The 22,506-nt window shown below is 59.8% G+C and overlaps 1 protein-coding gene across 2 annotated transcripts; it reads left to right on the forward strand.

Moving 5' to 3' along the window:
• The first annotated feature begins 2,768 nt into the window (after positions 1-2,768).
• On the forward strand, positions 2,769-21,908 carry MOV10 (Mov10 RISC complex RNA helicase). Of its 2 annotated transcripts, XM_039538547.1 has the most exons (22): positions 2,769-3,083; positions 6,121-6,217; positions 6,662-6,780; positions 7,230-7,468; positions 7,989-8,229; positions 9,857-9,955; positions 10,325-10,487; positions 10,654-10,808; positions 11,163-11,339; positions 11,462-11,609; positions 11,763-11,924; positions 12,652-12,755; positions 13,178-13,275; positions 13,543-13,662; positions 14,012-14,114; positions 14,524-14,641; positions 14,744-14,935; positions 15,424-15,498; positions 15,975-16,100; positions 17,500-17,588; positions 18,451-18,572; positions 18,849-21,908. In XM_039538547.1, exons 1-22 carry the CDS (start codon positions 2,950-2,952, stop codon positions 18,911-18,913), a joined length of 2,946 nt encoding a protein of 981 aa, XP_039394481.1. In that variant the 5' UTR covers positions 2,769-2,949; the 3' UTR covers positions 18,914-21,908. The 2 variants fall into 2 exon arrangements, with proteins under 2 accessions (XP_039394481.1, XP_039394482.1); XM_039538548.1 differs by lacking the exon at positions 6,121-6,217 and having other exon boundaries at positions 3,025-3,083.
• Positions 21,909-22,506: the final 598 nt, after the last annotated feature.

Consider the following 22,506-nt stretch of genomic DNA (forward strand, 5'->3'; position numbering starts at 1 on the left):
AATGGGAAGCTGCAAAGGCAGTGCCGGGAGGGGGCAGTGTGTGAAGACCCCTGACCCACCTTGCCTAGGAGCCCCAGGTAAGCGCCACGCCCCCTCCCAGAGCCTGCACCCAAACTCCCAGAGCCTGCACCCCCTCCTGCCCCCAAACTCCCTCCCAGAGCATGCACCCTCCTGCCTCCACCAGAGCATGCACCCCTGACCCCCAGCCTGCACCCAAACTCCATCCCAGAGCCTGCACCCCACCCCTTCCCAAACACCCTCTCCTGCCCTAAACTCACTCCTAGAGCCTGCACTTCCTCCCCCTTACCACCACCACCCATCCCATCCCAGAGTCTGCACCCCTCACCCCCTGCTCCAGGCCAGAGCCTGAACCCCAGAACCTCTGCCCCACCCAAACTCCCTCCCAGAGCCTGCACCCCAATCCCCTGCCCCAGCCCAGGGCCTGCACCCCAGACCTCCTCCCCCCACCCAAACCCCCTCCCAGGGCCTTAGGCAGGTGGGGGCGGGCAGGTTCTGGGCATTCTGGGCACCACCAAAATTTCTACAAACCTGCTGCCCCTGCCCTCTCCCTAGGCACAAAGGGATCTGCTGGCTGGTCTCTTCCCTGCTGCCTCTTTCCCCGCCCTTCTCCTGAGCCAGGTTAACTTTCGTTTCTCTGAGGGAGGAAGCCATCAGCTAGTTTACTCACATCCAGTGACTGAGTCACCAGCCTGTTGATTAGGGTGCACCAGGCTGTGGTAGAGGGTTTTCATTTTTAAAAGGCACTGATCATTCTGTGCTAGGGAGTGAAAACTGCAGAGCTGTAAGACGAGCACAGTACCAATTGGGGGACGCTCAAAAGTTGGGGCTCACTCTGCTGAGAGCCTGGGAACAGCAAACACAGGCCAAGTTCTGCCCTGTCAAGCCAGAGCTATTGCAGTGAAATCGCTGGGGTAGCAGGGTGGCGTGTAGCCTTTGTGCTCTGATTCTGCACACACTCATGCGGAATTAGGGTGACCAGATGTCCCGATTTTATAGGGATAGTCACGATATTTGGGGATTTTTCTTATATAGGTGCCTATTACCTACCACACTCCGTCCCGATTTTTCATACTTGCTCTCTGGTCACCCAATGAGGAATGGAATGGAATGACTCACATGCATTAAGGTGAATAAGTATTTGCAAGGTCCAGGCCCAACTACTTAAACTTCAAATCTGTATCAAGTGCCCAGTGTGTCTATCAGAACCTGTGATTACAAAGGTGCATAATGGACCCTTGGGGAGGCCGTGTGGTCTAATGGCTAGAAGACTGGCCTAGAAGCCAGGAGACCCGGGCTTTGATCCTGGCTCTACCACTCACCTGCTGGGACACCTGGGGCTAGTCACGTCCCCACCTTGTGCCTCAGTTTCCCCATTTGTAAAATAGGGATAATGGTACTGCCCTCCTCCATGAAGTGTTCTGAGAGCCACTGATGGAAAGTGGAATACAGCAGCTCGGGATACACTTAGGCGCACAGGATCAAGCACTGGTTTAGTTAAACTGGGTACGTTATAGAAATAGATTTACAAACCTTCTTGGACTGACTCATGGGCAACAAGATCCATGCAGATATTCTTAGCACTAACATGACAGACGGCGCTAGTTCTGCAGAGTCAAAGCAGCCTGTCCCCGAGCATCCTTTGGGGACTATGTCTCCAGACAGCAGCATCTCCAGACTATAATTTATAACAAGGAAAGCTAGCCGGGTCCGAAATGCACTGTGCCAGTGACTAGCAGCCATATGCCCTGGCATCCCGCGGCCACCAAAGAGGAGCTTTCTCCATGAGATACCAGGGGAACCATCCTCAGCATTCAAGCATTTTGCAGAGGCGGCTCAGGTGAGGGGGAGAGCGGAGCCAAAGAAGGGGGAAGTAACCCACCCAAAGTCGCCCAGGGCGCAGCCAGCAGCAGAGCTGGGAGGAGAACTCAGCTTCCCCATTACCCCCACCCCCTGCTTTAAAACAGCACAACGAGGCCACATCACCTCTGGGCGGGACTGCACAGTGCAACATTCCCAGGCCCGAAGCCTTCAGCGCGCAGCGGACTCCACTAGCACAGAGCACTGCTGCCCATCCCCCCAGCAACACCAGCTGCCTTGGGCACATCGGCCCTGCTCTCTGCACTGGCTCCCACACAGTTCCCAGGCTAGGGCCCAGACCTTTGTCCTAATCGGCAAGGAGCTCCGCGGCCTGCGCCCTGCGTAGCTAAAATAGCCGAAAGCTCTGGGACGAAGGCCCTGGTTGAAAATCCCCCCCTCTGGCACAGCAGAGCCCTCAACAGCAAGGGAAAAGCTCATGGGGGGGGCAGAAACTTCCTTGGGGGGCTGCCAGAGACTATGGCATGAACTCCCCCAGGAACCAAGGCCCATCACCCGCTGCTCCAAGGGCAGGCCCGTTGCTTTGACCTGCCTTTTCCAGGATAAACACAGTAACGTGGAGAACATGGATCTGAAACAAGCCCCTGGCCTGCACGCAGCCCTCGGCCCCAGGGCAGCCGGAGAACAAAGGGGCGACCCAGGCACTGGGGCCGGGGTGAGTCCCTGCAGAGAACATCGCCCCAGCCTGGGCTCTGCCCTGCCAAGCCCCTGCTCTCACCCTGGCCCCAGGCTGGGATCTGCCTTGAAGAGGAGGCTCCTGAACCCTCCCCCGCCCTTTGCAGCTGCTGCTAGAGGGGCTGGCTGCCAGGACGTGGGGGAGAAGGCCGGGTCCGACCTAGTGCTGTTCCCACCCCCAGGCCAGACAGGGGCCTGGCTCCAGGATGCACGCAGCCTCTTTCACTTTCGTTTCTGCCTGCTGAGAGTTTGCTATCATCTTCCCTCTTTGATAAGCACTTTGCTGGCCGGTTTCACAAGCAGAGGCGCTGGCCCCGAGCTGCTGAGCCAGGCAGCCCCACAGCACAGGTCTGGGAGCCTGCGGCGGAGCCAGAGGAGATGCCCAAGTTCACCTTTTGTGAGAGGAGGGAGTTTGGGAATCAGTTTGTGCAGCTCCTAAAAGACACAGGCAGAGAAGCTGTGAGCAGCCGGGAGGCACTGAGGACCATCTACAGTGCGGAGTTCAGGACCAGGTAACAGGCAGCCCCGCAGGGAGGGAGCGGGGTGCAGATGGCTGATCCCTCGCCCCAAGAGCGCCCCATTGCCCAGGCCTGTTGCTAAGCCGAGCGCCTTTCCTCTGCCACATTACCTGAGGCTGGGAGGAGCTGCAAGCCCCGATTTCTGCTTGGCACCCCGTGCACAGGGGCTGGGGACAGCTGCAAGCCCCTCTGTATGTATGGAGCATGGCCAGGATGGGATGGGGCCCACAGGGAAGGGGGAGGAAATTTAACTTCAGGGCTGTGGCTGTCGGGAAGCCATCAAACTCCCAAGCAGGGAAAGGAGAGTCTGTGTCGCCCCAGACCAGGAAGGAAACTCACCCAGATGGTGGGTGGATTCCTTCCTCACCCCGCTGGGGCTTGCCATTCTGTTAAGATTAAATCCAGGGCAGCCCGCCTCTCCCCTGGCTGATGGGGGTGCAGCTAGGGTGCTGGGGCAGACCCCGACCCAAATCACTCGCCAAGTCAGGCCAGAGTGGTCAGCGCCTCCATCCTGGCTGGGTGGCAGAAAGCGGTGTTGGCCTGGGGAGCCAGGCTTCCAGGCTGGGTTTCTGCGCAGGCTGACGGCTGAACGGCTCCCTGCGTCCTGGTGTGAGATACTGGGCCAGATCCTCACCTGGAGTAGATCAGCAGAGTGCTGCTGGCTTCGGCACAGCTTCGGCCATTGGCACAGGTGAGGCTCTGGCCCAGGGCTGCACAGCTGACCCGCCAGCTTCCCCTTTCACAGGGCTGGCCAAGAGGGGCCCCCTGCTTTGGAGCATTCCCCTTGCCAGCACTGGCCCTGGGCACTGACAGCCCCAGTTAATCATTGGCAGGGACCAGTCTGCCAAACAGTCAGAAGGCAGCTAAAAATACATACCCACAAATGAAATGCCACCCTGACTTCCCCCATCCCGAGCACTTGGGGAGCCGGGAGAGGATGGGCTGTTTTCCAGAAGGAATGAACTCAGAGCCGTTCCTTGGCCAGTGTTCTACAGGGGCCAGAACAGATGCTCACCCATCTGGCCTTGGATCTAGGACTCCGGGTCCTGGGGCTAAGTGCTGTGGGACGGCCCTGTCCTTGAGCCTTGGCTGGGAATGAAAGGAGCCCCTGCCAGCTCTCCTCTGCCAGCAGCCAGCAGGCTAGACACGCAGCGCTGGGGGCCGGCTCCATTCGGATTCAGCACCGGATTGGACCCATCGCAGCAGTAGAGATGGGCCTTGGAACGGGACGGGGTGGGGCAGACACACAAACACTACCTAGCCCCCAGGGCTTTGGTGTGAGCGTGGGCCTAGCACTAGCATTTGCAGTGACAAAGGGATGCCTCCGACGCCAGGGCAGCGTGAGCGGGCAGCAGGCTCAGGAGAGCTCATGGCTGTTGTGCAGCGACAGCCTTGCACTGTCTGGGGCAGAGGAGCGTCTGCGGCAGGGCAGCAGAGTGTGGTGCATACCAAGGCCAGGCAGAGGCAGGCCCCAGGGTGCTCAGGCAGGAGCGGGTTGAAATGTGGTTGCTGTCCTGGGCAAACACTCCCCTGGCCCCTCCTCAGGCACCATCCCCAGCACACCCAGGGCAGCAGGGCGTCTCCGTGGCCCTCGTGTACCGGCCGGCAGCCTTTGCTCCAGCCCTTCAGACCTGACTTTGCAAACACTGAGCAAAGCTGCCAGGCCAGCAGCCTCCTGATCCCCCGCCCTGGCCTGCGCACTATGGCAATGGGGGGCCCTCACCTCCCCACTCTGGGGACGGGGATCCTGCCCCTGGGGGTTGGGTGTGGGGGGTGGTTGGTCTGTTGAGACTGAGTTCACTCCACAGGGGATCCTGTCCAACGGGGCTGGCCCAGCTCCCTGCTCCAGCCCATTGGCTCTCTCTACAACGTGTGGCCAGGGCCCTACGCCTGCAGCCCCCGCCTCCATCCTGGCTGGAAGGTGTGTGCACACACGCAGGTGTACGCGTGTCCCGCCCACTGGTTGGGGACCCCCTGAGATCCCCCCTGTGCAAATGCACCTAGTGCACATTGGCTGATCCGGCCTGACCCCGTCCCCCGGGCAGGGATTCCGCCCTTTGCCCACGGTCACACAGTGAATCGGTGTCATTGCCGGCGAGAGACACCCCCCCCGCCCCCGGCTTTGCTCTAACATCCTGCCCCACGTCCTGCCGGGCTCACCCGGCCACAGCACACTGAGGCTACCGCAGTCCCGGAGCACCAGCCCTGACCCCCCCAGCCCTGGGCTTGTTTCCCACTGGAGTCCCTTGTGTGCAGCTGGCTTCATTGGCCAGCCCATCGCTGCATGAGCAGGGAAGAGCCCAGCCCTGCTCCCAGGCTACACCTGCGCTGGGGAGGAGAGGGGGGGCTGGATTGGCAGCTACCACTGACCCCCGGCACTGTGAGCCCAGCCTGAGTTGCAATTGCTCGGGACGGTTGACCCCCAGGGAAGATGCCAGCGCAAGGGAATGGCAGAGCTCGGGGTGCCCATGCTGCATTCGAGCAAGGCCCTGGGGCTCCTGGTGAGTTGCCCTTGCACTGAGCCCGGCACAGGATTTGGTTGGAGACGATCAAGAGACCCCCCACACACACTCGCTGCAGCCGGGATCCCTCTCCCCAGAGCAGAGCACTGCCCTGCTGCTTCCTGGGTGGCAGTGGTACAGAGCCAGGGCTCTCCCTTGCCCATCGCTCTCCTAACAGAAGAGCAGGGGGGGTGCCCCTCGCCCCAAACACTGGTATGGCCCTGCCCCCTGCTCCTCTCCCCGCTGCGTCCTGTCAGCAATAAAGGTAATAATTGGAGATATACCAATCTCCTAGAACTGGAAGGGACCTTGAAAGGTCATTGAGTCCAGCCCCCTGCCTTCACTAGCAGGACCAATTTTTGCCCCAGAACCCTGTGGCCTCCTCAAGGATTGAACTCACGACCCTGGCTTTAGCAGGCCAATGCTCAAACCACTGAGCTATCCCACTCCCTAGAGATGTGCCCCAAGACCTGCACCCAGGCTCTGGGCATCCCGCAGTCACAGACTCTCCCGCTGTGTCATTTCTGCAGGAATGATACGAAGACGCCCAACTTCTCCTCCGTCCTGTTCACACTGAGACAGAGCGGCCGGGCCGAGGTGTGGGGAGACTTTGTGCGCTTCGGGAAGGTAGGTGCTGCCCACGCAGCCCCTGGCTGCCAAGGTCTGTTCCCAACATCCCTGGGGCCCGTGTCTCCCTCGCTACGGGTAGGATTGTTCCAGGGCTGGACTGGCTTGAAGGGGATCAAGCAGTGGTGCTCTCTGTCCCTGGGTAGGCCGCTGCACCTACAGCTCTCACTGCTGCGAAGGTGGGTCCCAGACGCACTCTATTCCGGTTCAGCCTGTGGTCCCCTACTTCGTCCCACCCTGAGCCGGGCCTGGCTGCAAGGTGAATATGGGGATGCGAGCTGCCGAGCCCACCGCCATCAGCTGGTCCGGGGGGGTGCTCCAGTGGGGCTGGCCCGACTGAGCCCACGGGCTTTGTGAGTCCCCCCTGCTCCCTGCCCCAGCTTCTCAGGGGCTGGAAGCCCCCGCTCCCCTGCCTGCTCCCACCCACCCACTCTCCTTCCCCAGGTGAAAAAGAAAATGAAGTTTAGAGATCAGTACTGGAAACCCAGGCCAGAGGAGCCCCGCACGGACAACCAGCAGGAGGGCACCGATCAGCCTCCCCCCAGAGGACGCGCCAAGGAGAGGTACCGAAGCCCAGCGGAGTGCAGCCTGGAGCCCCCCTCGCTGTAATAGCAACACAGGCCAAGGGGACGACGAGCTCCCGGGCAGGGGCAGCCCAGAGCAGGCTAAACATTGGCCGCTCACAGGCTATTCCTGGGCTCCCCTCCCAGGGGGATGGGGCAGCTGGGTGGGCGGGAAGGAAGCAGGAGGACTGACCAAGGAGCACCTGCTCCGCCAGCGCTCGGCCTGCTCTGCGGGCCTGAGCCAAATGCCTCTGAAATCGACAGGAGTCTTTGCCTGGAGGACATTGGCCCGGCCCCAGAGCCCCGGCAGGGTGGGGACCCTGAGGGACTCCTGCCCAGATTCTCTGTTGTAACAAGGGGGAAGCGGCTCCTAGGGCAGCCCTGGCCGGCAGAGACACTGGCCAGCTGGGACTGTACGCGCACATCCAACCCGCACCCTCTGCCCTCAGAGCGGAGTTCATCGGTGGGAAACACGGGGTGGAGATTCTCTCCGAGCACGACCGGGGGAAGGGGCGCATCCGCTTCCCCGTCACGCCCAACGAGCCCGCAACAGCCAGCATTTGGGTTCAGAACAACGGCACAGAGGAAGTGACGCTGCTAGGGTACAGGGCGCTTCGGAAGCAGCGCGAGATCACCTTCCACGATGAGAGCAAGGTGACCAGACAGCAGCCCCGGGTGTTGCAGCCAGGTAAGAGGCTCCAGCTTCCCCCAGGAGCAGGGTTCTCCTTGACATCTGGTCCCACACTGACCTTCAGCAAAGCTGTATGTCTGAGAAACAGCTGCCACATTCAAGCCCAGAGGTGGCTGCATCACAATAGTGGGCAGTGTGTGGTCCACCCTCTGTACCCCTTTCTCTGCACTGTCCTGGCTCCCCCATCTGGTGCACACAGCTTTGAGGAAGCAAGCACAGCAGGTGTAGTTGCCAAGTCATCTGGGTATGTGGGCGAGGGTGGAGCATAGGGGTACAGAAGGAGGAACTGCAGGCCCTGATTGCATTCTGCCCTGCCAGCGAACATGGCAGCTATTCTCCCATCCACCCCCACATACACTCATGGACAGGCGCCTTCCTGGGCGTCTGAGTTAGTGCCAGAGACTTGGCAGAATCTTGCCATGGGGTGAAATGCCGAGGGCCCCCTGGGAGGGCGGAGGAAGCATGTGGGGATCCCGGAAGGGGGAGCTCCCTGTTCACACATCCCCTTTGACTGCAGGAGACTCTTACTTGATCGAGGCGCGGTGCCTGACTCAGCACTATGGTTACTTCTCCGTCACCGTGCTGTTCGAGTTCACCAAGGAGCAGGACGGGCCCTTCAGCATTGGGCGGTTCGTGTCAGCCATAGCTAACAGCCGGCTGGCTGAGGAGCTGGGGCCCACTGCACCATACAGGTCTTACCAGACCAAGCTGAGGAAGACAGTCACAGTCACCACAGAGGATGGCGTCCCTCCCGACAGGTATGCAGGGGGAGAGTTGGGCTGGGCTGGCTGAAGGGATGGATACAGTTGCAAAACTGGTTGGAAAACCATTCCCAGAGAGTAGTTATCAGTGGTTCACAGTCATGCTGGAAGGGCATAACGAGTGGGGTCCCGCAGGGATCGGTTCTGGGTCCGGTTCTGTTCAATATCTTCATCGATTATTTAGATAATGGCATAGAGAGTACACTTATAAAGTTTGCGGACAATACCAAGCTGGGAGGAGTTGCAAGTTCTTTGGAGGATATGATTAAAATTCAAAATGATCTGGACGAACTGGAGAAATGGTCTGAAGTAAATCGGATGAAATTCAATAAGGACAAATGCAAAGTACTCCACTTAGGAAGGAACAATCAGTTGCACACATACAAAATGGGAAATGGCTGCCTAGGAAGGAGTATGGCAAAAAGGGATCTGGGGGTCATAGTGGATCACAAGCTAAATATGAGGCAACAGTGTAAGACTGTTACAGCCCAGAAAGATCTTCACTTTTTTTGCATTAGCAGGAGTGTTGTAAGCAAGACAGGAGAAGTAATTCTTCTGCTCTACTCTGCGCTGATTAGGCCTCAACTGGAGTATTGTGACCAGTTCTGGGTGCCACATTTCAGGAAAGAGGTGGACAAATTGGAAAAAAGGCCAGAGAAAAGCAACACAAATGATTAAAGGTTTAGAAAACATGATCTGTGAGGGAAGATTGAAAAAATTGGGTTTGTTTAGTCTGGAGAAGAGAAGAGTGAGAGGGGACACGATAACCGTTTTCAAGTACATAAAAGGTTGTTACAAGGAGGGAGAAAAATTGTTTTTCTTAACCTCTGAGGAGAGGACAAGAAGCAATGGGCTTAAATTGCAGCAAGGGAGGTTTAGGTTGGACATTAGGAAAAACTTCTTAACTGTCAGGGTGGTTAAGCACTGGAATAAATTGCCTAGGGAGGTTGTGGAATCACCGTCACTGGAGATTTTTAAGAGCAGGTTAGTCAGGGAAGGTCTAGATAATACTTAGTCCTGCCGTGAGTGCAGGGGACTGGACTAGATGACCTCTCAAGGTCCCTTCCAGTCCTATGATTGTTTGTGCAGCTGGGATCCAACCCTGTTCCCTAGCCGGGGCGAAAGCACCTACTGGGCTTTCATAGAGCCAGAGGGACCGTTGGCTCATCTAGTCTGAGCCCCTGGATAGCACAGGCCTGCCTCTGCCCCAGGACCCCCAGGCTGAGCCCAGTAACTTGTGTTTGGTTAAAGCATCTTCCGGTCAAGAGCTGGAGAATTCACCATGTCCAGTGGCTGATCACTGGCTGTGTTACCCACTGGTGCTTTGTTTCCAGTTGGAATTTGCTTGGCATCAGCTTCCAGCCATCGGTTCTTGTTCCGCCTTTCTGTGCTAGAAGAACGAGCCCTTTAGTTCCTGGTAGTTCCACCCCGGGGAGGTGACCCAGCCACCTCTCCATGTTCGGGGGGAGGGGGCAGCTGGCTGGAGACCCCAGCTGTCCAGGTCCTGAGACCCAGTGTCCCTCTGCCTGAGCCACCATGCTGGAGTCCGTCCCACCGGCTGGGCAGGGCAAGGAGCTCTTACTCCCGCAGAGCCCTGCAGTAACCCTGCGTCTCGTCTGCCTAGCTCCCAGCCCCTCGAGCTTGAGCAGCTGATCCCGCTGGGCCGCTACAACTACCCGGAGGACCTGCAGGACATGGTGCACGCCGAACGCAGCAGGCTGCGGTGAGTGCTGGGTGTGGGGGGAGTTCACTGCACTGGTGGCCTCATTGACCTCCCAAGGAAGGGCGCCTTCTCCCACGCAGCCATGGGACCCAGCCCCCCTTAGCCAAAAGCCCTTAGCTGAGCTGCCCAGAAAGCAGGGCCTCAGGGTTCCTGGTGCTGGGGCCTGGCAGGGGTTTCTCCTCCCAGACACTAAGCTTCAGGGACACACGACAGCCTTGACTGGCCACTGCTCACCCCGCCCCTTGCCTCTGAGGCCCAGACACACCGCAGGGCGCCTGGAGCTTGCTGCCTCGTCTCTTGTGCCGGCTAGCCCAGCCCCGCGGTGCCCAGCGAGGTCAGGATAACCTCTGGCTGGCACTGGCCCTGCAGGAAGTCCCTGGCGGCCGAGCTTCAGTTTGAGAACTACCAGGAGAAGTTCCAGCTGCTGCTGCACCTGGAGGAGCTCCAGATGGAGGTGGACATCCGGCGCTATGATATGCGGGACGTCCCGATGGTGAAGGACACTCAGAACAAGAGGCTGCTCATCCTGGAGGTGAGAGCCAAGGCCTGATGGCTGTGCCTGTCCCTGCAGTGTGCCCCCTTCTCTCATGTCTGGGCTGCCAGCAGGGAGGGTGGGGCCCGTGGGACAGTTGGCTGCCAGGGGAGCACAGCCAGACACGCTCCCCACTGAACTGCCCCTTCTCTGCTCTGTCCCCTAGGCCCCTGGCGTGGCAGAGAACCGCCCGTCCGTGCTGAAGGGCGATCACCTGTTTGTCACCCGGAGTGAGCAGCGCGACTTGCCCCAGCTCATCCAGTACAAGGGCTACGTGCACGCCGTGGAGCTCGAGAGGGTCAAGCTGGGCTTCTCCCCCAAGTGCGTCGCACCCGGGTCCCTGGGGGGCTCGGGCCAGTGCCCAGGGAGGGGAAAGCTGGGCCCTGACTGGTGGCACCGAGGGGTCTGTGTGGAACAAGACTGGAGGGGCTCGTGCCAGATCCAAGCCGGCTGCCTGATGCAAGCCAAGCAGCTCCTGTTAGCTGTTAGCGCCGATGGGTGACTGCCTGGGGGAGTGCAGCAGAGGAGGTGCTGTGCTGTGGGGCGCAGGATTGCCAGGTTGAGCAGGGCTGGAGGTGGGAACCACGCAGAGTAGGGGGAAGAGTGGGACTGGGCAGGATGGTGCCCGGGGAAGGGTACCCAGTGCTCTGTCCAGCCCTGTTTGCCCTTTTTCAGCCTGCTGGCGAGCTTCGTGAATAACCTGAAGTTCGATGTGACCTTTACCTTCAACCGGCTGCCGCTGCAGGTGCAGCACCGGGCCGTGGAGCTGGCCAAGAAGAGGAACTTGGGCAACATCCTCTTCCCATCCTTCTCGTACAGAGAGTCCCTCCTCCACGAGGGAGGCCGGCTCAGGTGAGTGCCTGGCTTCAGAGGAGAGGCACTCTGAGGGGGCTGGCTGTGTGGGGAGCAGGGTGGTCACACGCAGCAGGGCCTGGCCTTCCCCTCAGCACCTTCCCGGCTCCATTTCCCCTCAGGCTGTTTGACCGGAGCCTGGAGACCAACCAGGAGCAGTACGATGCTGTGCAGCAGATTGTGACAGGGATGTCCAGGCCGGCACCATACATCATCTTCGGGCCGCCAGGGACCGGCAAGACCGTCACTGTGGTGGAGGCTATCAAACAGGTGAGGGGGTCCCCCGGCATCCCAGTCCAGAGTAATCACCTGGTCCAATTGCCAGAGGGCACCAGGATCTGGGCAGCTGGCCCACAGCCCCTCTCTCCCCTCTGCATCCATTTCCTCCTGCCTGGGCTGCTACGTTCTTTCTCTCCCGCTCAGGTGGTCACGTGCATCAAGGACTCCCATGTCTTGGCCTGTGCACCGTCCAACAGCGCCTCGGACCTGCTCTGCCAGCGCCTGCTGAAACACCTGGACAAGGGCAGCATCTATAGGATCAACGCCATCAGCAGGGACTATCGCCAGGTGCCGGAGGAGATCAAGGTACATGTGCACCCCTGGTACCCCAAGAGGCATCGCCCGTAGAGCTGGGCAGGAATTTCCTGTCTGAAGGATTTTATGAGGGCAGATGCCCTTTAGCACACGTCAAATTTTCCATAGGAAAATTGAAATTGGGGTGGAAATCAGTTTTCCATTGGGAAGGGAGGGATAGCTCAGTGGTTTGAGCATTGGCCTGCTAAACCCAGGGTTGTGAGTTCAATCCTTGAGGAGGCCACTTAGGGATCTGGGGCAAAAACTGGTCCTGCTAGTGAAGGCAGGGGGCTGGACTTGATGACCTTTCAAGGTCCCTTCCAGTTCTAGGAGATTGGTATATCTCCAATTATTAAAAATAGGACAGCCTGCCTGGAAGGCTCCTGTCTGTTTCACTTCCTGCAGACAGGCGCAGAGGGAAATTGACGACAGCATCCCAGGCAGACCTCTCTCAAGCTGAAAAATGCCAATTTAGGACAAAGGTGTTTTTTTTCAAAACTCTCATTTCCTTATGGGAAGGGACTTCCATGTTCCAGTGGCTATAGTCACCTCCCCAGGCTGCACGGTCCATGGGCGTTCCTGCCCTCCCTGCAGGACCCTCTGGTCACCCGCCAAGACGCACGTGCCATCGCCAGTTGTCTCAGGGCTTTATGGAGAGAGAGGTGTCTGCCCTCAACTTCCCCCAGGGGAAACACGGCTCCGATCCCAGACCTTGTCTAAATGCTCTTTATGTTCGTAGCCCTGCTGTAACTGGGACGATGCCCAGCAGTGCCACGTGTACCCAAGCAAGGAGAAGCTGCGGCACTACCGGGTCATCATCACCACCCTGGTGACAGCAGGACGGTAAGAGGGGCCCGGGGCAAACCGCACCAGGGTGGGGCTGGGGGGGCCGAATCACTTCTGATGGTTGCAGCTGTGCTAGGGGAGCACAGTAGGGATGGGACCGGGGGGCATGTGGCTGTGCTGGGGGGAGAGAAGGGAATTCTTTGGGCAGGGTTTACCGGGGGATGGGGGCGTAACAGAGAGGTGTGGGCGGGGGCGGGGCACATCATCGGGCTGGGTGTGTTGGGCACTTTCTGGTGTTTCCATTTGTAAAAGGGGAGGGCCAGCCCCTCAGAGTTCTCCCCCTGCCCAGCCCCAGGCATGGCCATGGAAGGGGGCAGGTCCTGCAGAAGGCCTCGGTGGAGCAGTCTGGCTATGCAGGTGGCAGGTCAGGGACCCAGCATTGTACAGGCTAGTTCACTGCCTCTCCCTCTCCCCCACAGGCTGGTAACGGCCCGCTTCCCTGACGGCCATTTCTCCCATGTCTTCGTCGACGAGAGCGGCCACGCGGTGGAGCCAGAGTGCCTGGTTGCCATCGCAGGTGAGTAGGAGTCTGGGGGTGGGAGCACTGCACCCCCAGGTATCACCTCATCCACCCTGCCCCGCGCGCCCGGGGCCTCGGACCCGGCTGTCTCACTCCTGCTCAGAGAGATGGCCAGCGGAGTCCGGGCCCTGGATGCAGCCCCTTCTCTGCGCTGTAAGAGCAGATACAGCCGTGATGGGGCTCTTCGGCAGGGATCAGTCAGTGATCTGCCGTGGCAGGGATCTCCTACCCCGCCCAGCCGCCTGAGCCGTCTCTCTGCCCCAGGAATTCTGACACCGATGGACCGGGAGACCAACGCCAACGGGGGGCAGCTGGTGTTGGCGGGAGACCCCAAGCAGCTGGGTCCGGTCCTGAGGTCCCCACTGGCCATCGATCACGGGCTAGGTGAGTGGAACAGAGGGCAAAGGCACCAGGTGGGGAGTGGGGAGTTCTCAGACACGCTGATTTGTCCCCCAGCTCTCTGCCCCCCTTGTCTGGGCTCTGGGGTCACCTAGCTTTGCACAGCCACCGCAATAGCATGTTAGTGACCCTGGGCACCCCTGGAGAGCAGGGAGAGGCTTGCTCCCTGATAGGCGGGTGAAAGTCTTCCCCAGGAGAGTCACTGAAGCTCCTGCCCCATGCCCAGAGAGGCCCAGGCCAGGCTGTGAAAGGCCTGACCCCGTGGGGCTGCTCATAGGGGGCAAGATCTCAGGCCAGGGGGATCGCTGGTAACCGGGGCATCGCTCTCTTGCAGAGGTCTCGCTGCTGGAGAGGCTTATGATGCACAACTCCCTGTATCAAAAGGGAGCCGAGAGCTACAACCCGCAGTTCGTCACCAAGTTACTGCGGAACTACAGGTGCTGTATCTGCCCTGCTGGGCCTGATGCTGCGGCGTGCGGGAGCCGTGGGGGCTGTCGGAGCTGGGCTGCCAGCGGCAAAGGCTTCCAGCCCCCGTTCTGCTGGCTCAGCCTGGGATGCTCGTTTCTGTCCATCTGTCTGATACACACCTGCCTGGTGTGGGGCTCATTTAATAGTCACCTCAGGGCAAGAGGCATTGGACGGAGCAACCCGGATTCCTGGGTTCTGCCCTCCCTGCCTGGAAGCCTGGCCATGGAGGCTCTATGCCAGGGCAGAGGTCGCTGGGGCCCTTCCTGCTGCTGGTGGTGAGGTGGGAGGGGGCCTCAGGGTAGCCAGGCTGCTGCAGCGCGGGTGAGTCTGAGGAGCAACCGAGCACCCCTGGAAATGCTGTCGCTGCTCCTTCCCCAGGTCCCACGCCGCCCTCCTTGAGATCCCCAACCAGCAGTTCTACGACGGGGAGCTGCAGGAGTGCGCCGACCACCTCATCAGCTATTCCTACTGCACCTGGGAGGAGCTGCCTACGCAGGTGAGGGCGGGGCGGGGAGCAGGCGCTCAGCCTAGCCCCCATCCTGGGCGGGGCAGCGCCATGGGGCTAGCTGCAGCCCTGACCATGGTGCTCTCCCTCCAGGGCTTCCCGATCATCTTCCACGGAGTGTCCGGGGAGGACCAGCGAGAGGGTAACAGCCCCTCGTTCTTCAACGCGTTGGAGATCGAAGCCCTGGTCACCTACCTCAAGAAACTGCTGCAGAGTCAGGGCAAGCGAGGCCGCTCCAGGATCTCCCCCAAGGAGATCGGTATCATCTCCCCCTACAGGAAGCAGGTGAGATGCAGCCCGGCCCCCAGGGCTGCCTTCCCCACGCACCATGAACCCTGCAGAGAGCTCCCCATCCCAGGCTCCTCAGCCCCACACACTGTCTCCCTGCTGCACCCCATCAAGCCCCACTCTGCTGAGTATCTGAACAGAGTGCGCAGTGCCCCGTGTGGGGGAGCCCCCTTGGGGCAGGGGCCAGGAGCCCTGGGGAATTGCCCCAGACGGAGGGACCTGTCGGATGGGGCCGGGGAACCCCAGCGGTATTCTCTGGCCAGTCACATGGGAATGACCCAGAGCAGGAGCCTGCCTGGCACTTGGCTGAGGGGTCATGGGCATTAGCTCATTGAGATGGCGGAGACCGAACAGGAGGGTTAGGGCAGGACAGGGCGGCCATCGCAAGCGTCTATGGGCTGTGAGAGGAACGAGCACGGGGCTGGGAGCCAGGAGCTCCTGAGGGTGGTGGGAGTCACATCCACTCCTCCCTCATCCCTCCCCAGGTAGAGAAGATCAGACAAGCCATCACCAAAAAGGACCGAGACCTGATGAACCTCCCAGACATCAAGGAGCTGAAGGTAAGTCCCTCCCACCCCCCATCCCTCTGGCCGCACCTGGAGTAACGGCTACGGCCCGGCAGCTACGCCGACAGCCACACCCAGCCTGGGGCCAGACTGTCCCGGCTCAGCAGTAGGACTCGCTTGGCGCTGGGCTGGGGGGCAGCTCTCCGCCAGGAGACACCATGCCAGCCTGGGGCCCCCCCATCCCTTGGTCCGGCCATGCGGAGAGGGCAGCTGTGGCCTGTGTCCCCTGGGGAGAAGAGGGGCTCTGCATCTCCTTTGTGAGCCCTGCAGCCAGAGCGCTGGGGCGAGACAGGCTCCGTCCAGCTCCCGCATCGGCCAGAGTCACAAAAGCAGGAGAGGGGGTTGGGGGGACGCTCTGCCCCGCAGGGTCCCTGCACAGCTGGGCGTGCGACCGGCTCTGGGGGAGGCGGAGGGGTGTGAGGGAGGCTGCAGACGGGGGATGAAGATCCCTGCCCTCTGCTCCCTGCTAGGTGGGCTCCATAGAGGAGTTCCAGGGCCAGGAGCGGCGTGTGGTCCTCATCTCCACCGTGCGCAGCTGCACCGAGTACCTCAGCGTGGACGAAGATTTCAAACTGGGCTTCCTCAAGAACCCCAAGGTAGGCACCCCCCCCCCTCCCCTTGGGGCCGGGAGGGGAAGGAGACTGGAGCCCTGAGGGCAGTCGTGGGCTCTCAGCCAGGGTGCAGAACTGCCAGCCATCCCCACCTCATCTCCCTCACTGCCCACCCCCTCACCGCTCCCCCTGGTTTCACAGGCCACAGCTGAGTCATGGCAGAAAATGAGCTGCGAGCTGCTTTGCAGCCGGGACGGGAAGCATGGGCTAGTGGGCAGAGCAGGGCCAGGACTCTGGGTCCCATTCCAGGCTCTGCTAGTGAGCGGCTGCATGACCTCAGGTAGCAAATCCAAGCCCCGTAACCTCAAAGCCCCCCGCTCCCTCCAAGGCCCCAGTCACACAGCCCTTCCCCCAGCGCGCAGAGCCTGCCCTGGGGGCAGCACCCGGGAGACACCCCTGCCCTTGCCCCACGACAGGAGGGAAGTGAGGCTGCGCTTGCAGTGGGGCCCGTTCCCCAGCTCCCGTGCGGCGGTCGGGGGCGCTAGAACCCCACGGCTCGGGCATTCCCCACCCTGCTTCCAAAGCCCGGGGCTGAGCCGGCTCCCGCAGGGCCAGGTTGCCTAGCACCCAGGTCAGCCCCGCAGGCCTGGCCTCCCGCACAGACAAACCAGCTCGCTGCACCGGGGAGCCAGGAATCCTCCCAGCCCGCCAGGCTCTGTGCTCACCTTGGGGCAGCTGCAGCTGCTTGGCCAAGGGCCCGAACATCCGGCAGAGCCTGGAGCACTTGCGCCAGCTGAGGCAGCCTGTGCCTGGCCCGGGCAGGGCCAGCCGTGTGGCTCGTCAGACCCACTCACTCCAAACCCTCCCTCACACCTGAGCCTCAGCAGCTGTGACAAGCACTGATCCCAGCAGAGCCCTTCCCCACATCACTTCCTGGGGGGTGGGGGGTGGGGGGTCCTGTGGAAAGGAAGGCCCTTTAACCCCTTCCTGTCTGGGCAGGAGGCGGGGAGGCCGGGCATGTGCGGAGAGCCCTTTTGCCCCTGACACGGTGGTGTGCAGTTGTCTGGCCAAGCGGGAAGCAAAGCCCATGACGAGCTGCACGCAGGCCAGGCCCGTCTCAGGACACAGCGTTCCCTGCAGGGGCAGTGCCAGTGGGGTAGACGGGGCTCAGACTATCAGCTAGCCCTGCTCAGAGCTAGTCTAGACGGCCACAGTGAAACCCACGTGAGGCCAGCCAGCCGTGGAGCTGCACCCTGGGAATCACAGATCCTAGTCTGGACACTGCCCCACCCCTCCCCATTAGCCCACTGAGCCAGAAAGTGCTGGGGCTAGGGACCAGCACTAGAGGGGCGGGGCAGGCTGGGCGGGCTCTCCTGCCCATCCTGGGGGGCGAGGGAGCTGTTTCCTGCAGGGCGAGCGGCCTCATCCTGCTCTCTCCGTTTAGAGGTTCAATGTGGCCATCACCAGAGCCAAGGCTCTGTTAATAATCGTGGGCAACCCGGCCGTGCTCAGCAAGGATCCTCACTGGAACACGTAAGTTGCGTCCTGCAGCCTCCTCCTTCCCTTTCTCTGCCTCTTCCCAGTGGGGTCCCCCAAAGCAAGTGGACCCCTCCTCTGGCCTGCAACGCAGCGCCCCGTTCGCAGGGGTTAGCACTGCACCTGCCGTACCAGGCTAGGGGCCTTTGGGTGGCTGCTCGGACGCCAGCCTGCAACCAGGCCCCTGGCGGTGGGAGCCGCTCTGAGTTCATGAGCAGAGACTAGGGCCTGCACTGGGCGGGGAAGGGTGGTAGATCTGGACAGGGCGACACACTTCTCTTGGGATCAGGACGGAGCCAGTGACCCAGCAGCAGGCTGGGGGTGGTACCATCTTTTGAATGAGACATTTAAACCCTGTTCCAAGCCCCTTGCCACTTGTGGTCATTAAAACCCAGGGCACTTTCTGTAAGCTAGGGATGAGTGCTGGGGCCTGGTGAAATCCCAGCCAAGGTGTCACCCTTCTGCCCCCTGTCGTTAGGACAGAAAAGGTAGCATTGCCCTGCACGGCTCTGTCACTGCAGTGCTGCACCCCGGAGGTGGCGGCAGAACTTTGGGACAACAATGCCTGTGGAAATGCAAGATGCAGCAGAATTGCAGTGGTTGCCACCTGCAGCACAGAGACAGGTCAGGCCCTTCATTCTCCCTCGCTGTGAGCTGCCACACGCTGCGCTCTGGGGAGGGCCTGCTGGCTCTGGCAGGGTGCTCTCAGGAGCGGGCGGATCGGGCCATTGGCATTTCTCACACAGGTTTGCAAGCTGCCCCGCAGGCCCCTCCGAGGCAGTCCACGCCCCACGCTCTCTCCCTGCGCTGGGGGAGGGCCATGCCCAGGGTTAATGGGCACTTTTGGTTGTTCCTGCAGGTTTCTCAGGTACTGTATAGCGAAGGGTGGGTACACGGGGTGCCCCTACGCTGAAGAGAGCACGGAAGAGGATTCCCTTGTGGAGGAGCTTAGCTCCCTTCGCTTGAGCACGCAGTCAGCAGGTAAGAGCGGCACAAGCTTGCACCCAGCCTGACACTGGCGCTCCCTTGTGGGCAGCCTTGGGAGAGTGTCCATGCCGCTGCCACACCATTTTGGGATCTCTCGGGGTGACTGCAGACTCCTGCCCCTGCCACCAGCCCTGACATCCTTCCAGAGAAAGGCGGGAGCTGAGGGGGGCTCTGCTCTCCCCCTCCTGTGCCCTATGCAGACGCTGCCCTGCTCCCCACCCCCAGCCTGCCCCGGTCCCTCTCTCACAGCCAGCCGGCGTCTCTCTGCAGGGAACCAGCTCGGGGAGAGCCACATCCAGCAGCAAATGGAGCCAGCGTGGAGACACGAGCACTGAGACAGCACCTGCAGCTCATCCTACTGCCATGTCAGCACCAGCAGGGCGTTTCCTCCCACACTCAGCAACCGCTCTTTGTCTGGTCCCCTCAGCCACCTCGCTCGCTGCCAGGGGCTTTCCAAGCGCACCAGGGCGGGACAGCAGAGGGGAACGGTGCAGGGACTGAACTGGGGGTGTAGCCCCGACTCTATCCACTATCCCAACGCCCACCTCTCACATGGACCCAGCCCCGTCACCTCTGCCCTAGTCTGGTCTATGTAGGCGCCTCTCTGTAGGATCTGTCCCAGCTCTGGGGCCCGCTCGCTAATCTGAGCCAGTGCGATTGTGTAACTCTTGGAAGCACAAGGGCAGCTTGACACGGAAACTGCTCTGCCTGGCCGTGTGAGGGGTTTGCACCCTCTCTCCCCGTCCCCTCTCTGCCCGTTGTAGGGAAGGGGACCCGCAGCAGGAAGCCCTGCCTGTTTGCCAGCATTGCCACACAATGGTTTAAACAACGATTTTACATCCAATTTTTGGGAAAAGACTCAAAAAAAAAAATTCCCACTGCGTGCAAACCTGACTGGCCCGAACCGACACTGCAGAAACCAGCCCTCACAGCGACGCTGCGACGGGGCCGCAACCTCCACCTTGGATCACGTTTTCCACACGTGGAAACCTGCTTTTGAAAATAAAATCATTGTTATAAAATTCCCAGCTACTGGTCCACCGAACGCTCTCCTCCAAGCTGGAGCCGTTTCCAGAGCCCAGCTGCAGGGCCTGGAGCTGCTGCTGAGTGGCTGGCTGCAGCCCCGCTCAGGTGTTGCTGTGATGTTGAGTAACTGCTGGTTCGCACGTGGGGACCAGCGGGGCTGTAGCTCCCTGGCCAACAGGCCCCGTGCACCGCCCTGCAGGCGAGCTGTTCGATGGTGCTCCAAAACACAGGGTGAGAGGAAAACACTGGTGCTTGTCTGTACAGCTCTAAAGCTGCCTCGGCTGTCCCTGGGCAGCTGGGCACTGCTCCCAGGGGAGCCGGATTTGCATGCGGAGCACAATGCTGCTGGCAGAAGCCAAGGCAGGGGGCAGCTCTGGGCATTGTTTACAGGGGAGCGATAATACCAAGCTGGGGAAGGGGCAAGTATGTTCCCCCTTCCTGGAGCCACACATGAATCTCTAAAGAAGCTTAGGAGATAAACCTGGCCTCATGGCAGGGGCAGAGTTAAGGTAGGCAGGAGTCACGTCACCGGGGTGTGTTCAATGTTCCCTTCCCGGCATTGTCTCAGCCTGAGAGAGAATCTCTCAGCCTCCCTCCCGCTCAGCTGCAGTTCGCGCTCTGTCTGGGGCTGAGCCCGCTGCTCTTTGCGCCATTCACAGCCCCATAACTCAGCCAGTGAATTATGGGAGCAGCTGGTGCAGGGGTAGCTCGGGCCACTGAATGAGGCACCACCAGCTGAGCCCAGCCTCTTCCCTTGCTGGTTGATTGCCTGCCAGGCAGACACAAAGCGGGAAGGGGAAGTGTTTTCCTTACGCAGGGCTGGGCTCTGGTGCATCTCCTGGCTTTTCTCTAGCCCAGGCCCTGGCTCTCGGCCGAACACGCATACCGTCCGTCGGCTGGAGCTAGTCGGGTGAGGGAGTTCAGAGCCTGGTCGGGGATTCCCAGACAGCCTGGCTACAACGCTCTTCTGGGGCTCAGCTGGAACCCAAAGCCTTTATCTTGGGAGCGTGTTAGGAAGAAGGAATTGAAGTGGCAGTAAGGGGAAGGGGCACTGGTTTTCCAGCAGCTTGTGTGTAATGATGGGCTGGTCACAGCACTTCCCTGTCTGCAACTGGAGCAGTCCCACTTGTTAGAGGACAACCATGCTGACTGCAGCACCGGGTGTCAAGCATCAAGGCTCATTAGCCCTCCAATTCAGTGTCACTCATGGCTAGTGCCATGTGGCCAGTGACTTGTAAAAGGAGAAGGCGCCTGAAAAGGGAAAGGCCTGTCTGCTGCAGTCGGATGTAACTGCAGCACGTGTAGCCGTAGCTGAGCTAGCAGGGTACCGACAGTAGGGACTTCAGCATGGCCCATACCAGCCCACCTTGGGTCCCGCTGGCAGCGAGCCCCACTGCAGTCTGCTGCAATTGGCTCCAGTCTGGTCACCGCTGCTCTCACAGCTCCAGTTCAGCAGTGTGGGGAGACCCTTGCTGGTAAGAGGCTTTGGCTCATGGGAGGTTTATGTTGAGAGCAGCAGTTATGGAGCACATGGTCTTTCCTTGGCTCACCAAAGGCTAGAAACGTGCTGCTAAGACCCTGTCAAGTGCTGCTCTGTGGGAACAGGCACCCAAACCAGAGGGGGATGGGCAGTCAGGGTCATCTCAGACAGTTCACAAATAATTAGCCCCCAGATGGGCAGGGGAGGCTATTTGAGATTAACCCAGCGCTGATGGCATTCACCAGTGCAGCAGACACACAAAGGTATCAGGTTTGCCTTACACTAGGCATTTGTATTGCTTTCTGTCCCCACTCCTGCTGGCCACAAACAGGACAGGGCACCAGAAAGGGCTGTACTGTTCCCCAAGCCGTTTTTTGGGCACAATGCAATGTGGTATTTCTTCATTTCAAACATCCCCCTTCTCTCTGATCAGGAGTTTGTCCTCTCTCCTCCCTCTGCTGCCCGAAAATCCCGTCAAAGATCCCCTACTCTAAACCTGAGCTCTTCCAAACATCCAGGCTCATGATGAAAGCAGGCGACAGCATCAGGATGCTCCAGGTCTGTTTGCACAGCCTGTGCATTTGCTCCCCCTCCTCGGTGTCAGGGAGCTAAGTGGCATTTCTAGAGTGTACAGAACATTCCAAGAGCGGGTTTCAATCAGAAAATGCCATTTTACAAAAACAAAACTGGCTGCGGGAATGCAGCTGCTGGTGAAATTGTATTTAGAAAATGTCAGAATGAAGTGTTGTGATGGTGCCAAAAATGTCCCAACTGACATCAAAATGTAACTGCTCATTTTTTAATAAATCACTTTTTTAAACCAAGTCAAAATCATAAGAAAATGTTTTGACTTCATCAAAGTGTTTTTATCAGTCCAGAAGTTGGGTTTGGTTTTGTAGAAAGTTTCCAAGCGTTTCATTTGTTCCAATGCAGAAAAGGGAAGAGATGTCTCATGTGAGCATTGGGTGAAATCCCACTGCAGAAACCCCTGGAGTACTGAGGGGAGTTCCCAGCAGAGAATCAGCATGAGGTTTTGCAGCAGAGAACTGCTGTTAGCTGTGCAGAACACACACACACACACACACACACACACACCCCTTAGGGAAGAAAGTTGAGCCACCTCATTTCCTATAGCCCAGCTTGGAACAGCAGTCACAGAAGGACTCTGACCAAACCACTCAACATTTCCTTTTGCATTTCATCATTGTGGAACTCACCTCCCCAAAGCAGCTCAGCTGGGAACGTTAAGGAAACTGAGCAAAGTGCTCAACCCCATGTGCTGGCAGGGGATGTATAATCCTCCCTCGCCCCTCCCTGAAAGTGTCACTCCCATCTTAGTTATGGCTGGGCATCCTCTCCTTGTCCCAACAGGGCAGAGGTGGGGAACCTGCTCGGTCAGTCAAGCAGGGCTTGAAAGAAACT

Source organism: Mauremys reevesii, linkage group 4 (assembly GCF_016161935.1).
Source record: "Mauremys reevesii isolate NIE-2019 linkage group 4, ASM1616193v1, whole genome shotgun sequence".
NCBI lineage: Eukaryota > Metazoa > Chordata > Testudines > Geoemydidae > Mauremys > Mauremys reevesii.

Coding starts and splice junctions, on each gene's coding strand:
- MOV10 (XM_039538547.1), top strand. CDS start 2,950: ATGCCCAAGTTCACCTTTTGTGAGAGGAGGGAGTTTGGGAATCAGTTT. Junction 10,809..11,162: donor AAGCTGGGCTTCTCCCCCAA/GTGCGTCGCACC, acceptor GCCCTTTTTCAG/CCTGCTGGCGAGCTTCGTGA. Junction 12,756..13,177: donor ACCCTGGTGACAGCAGGACG/GTAAGAGGGGCC, acceptor TCTCCCCCACAG/GCTGGTAACGGCCCGCTTCC.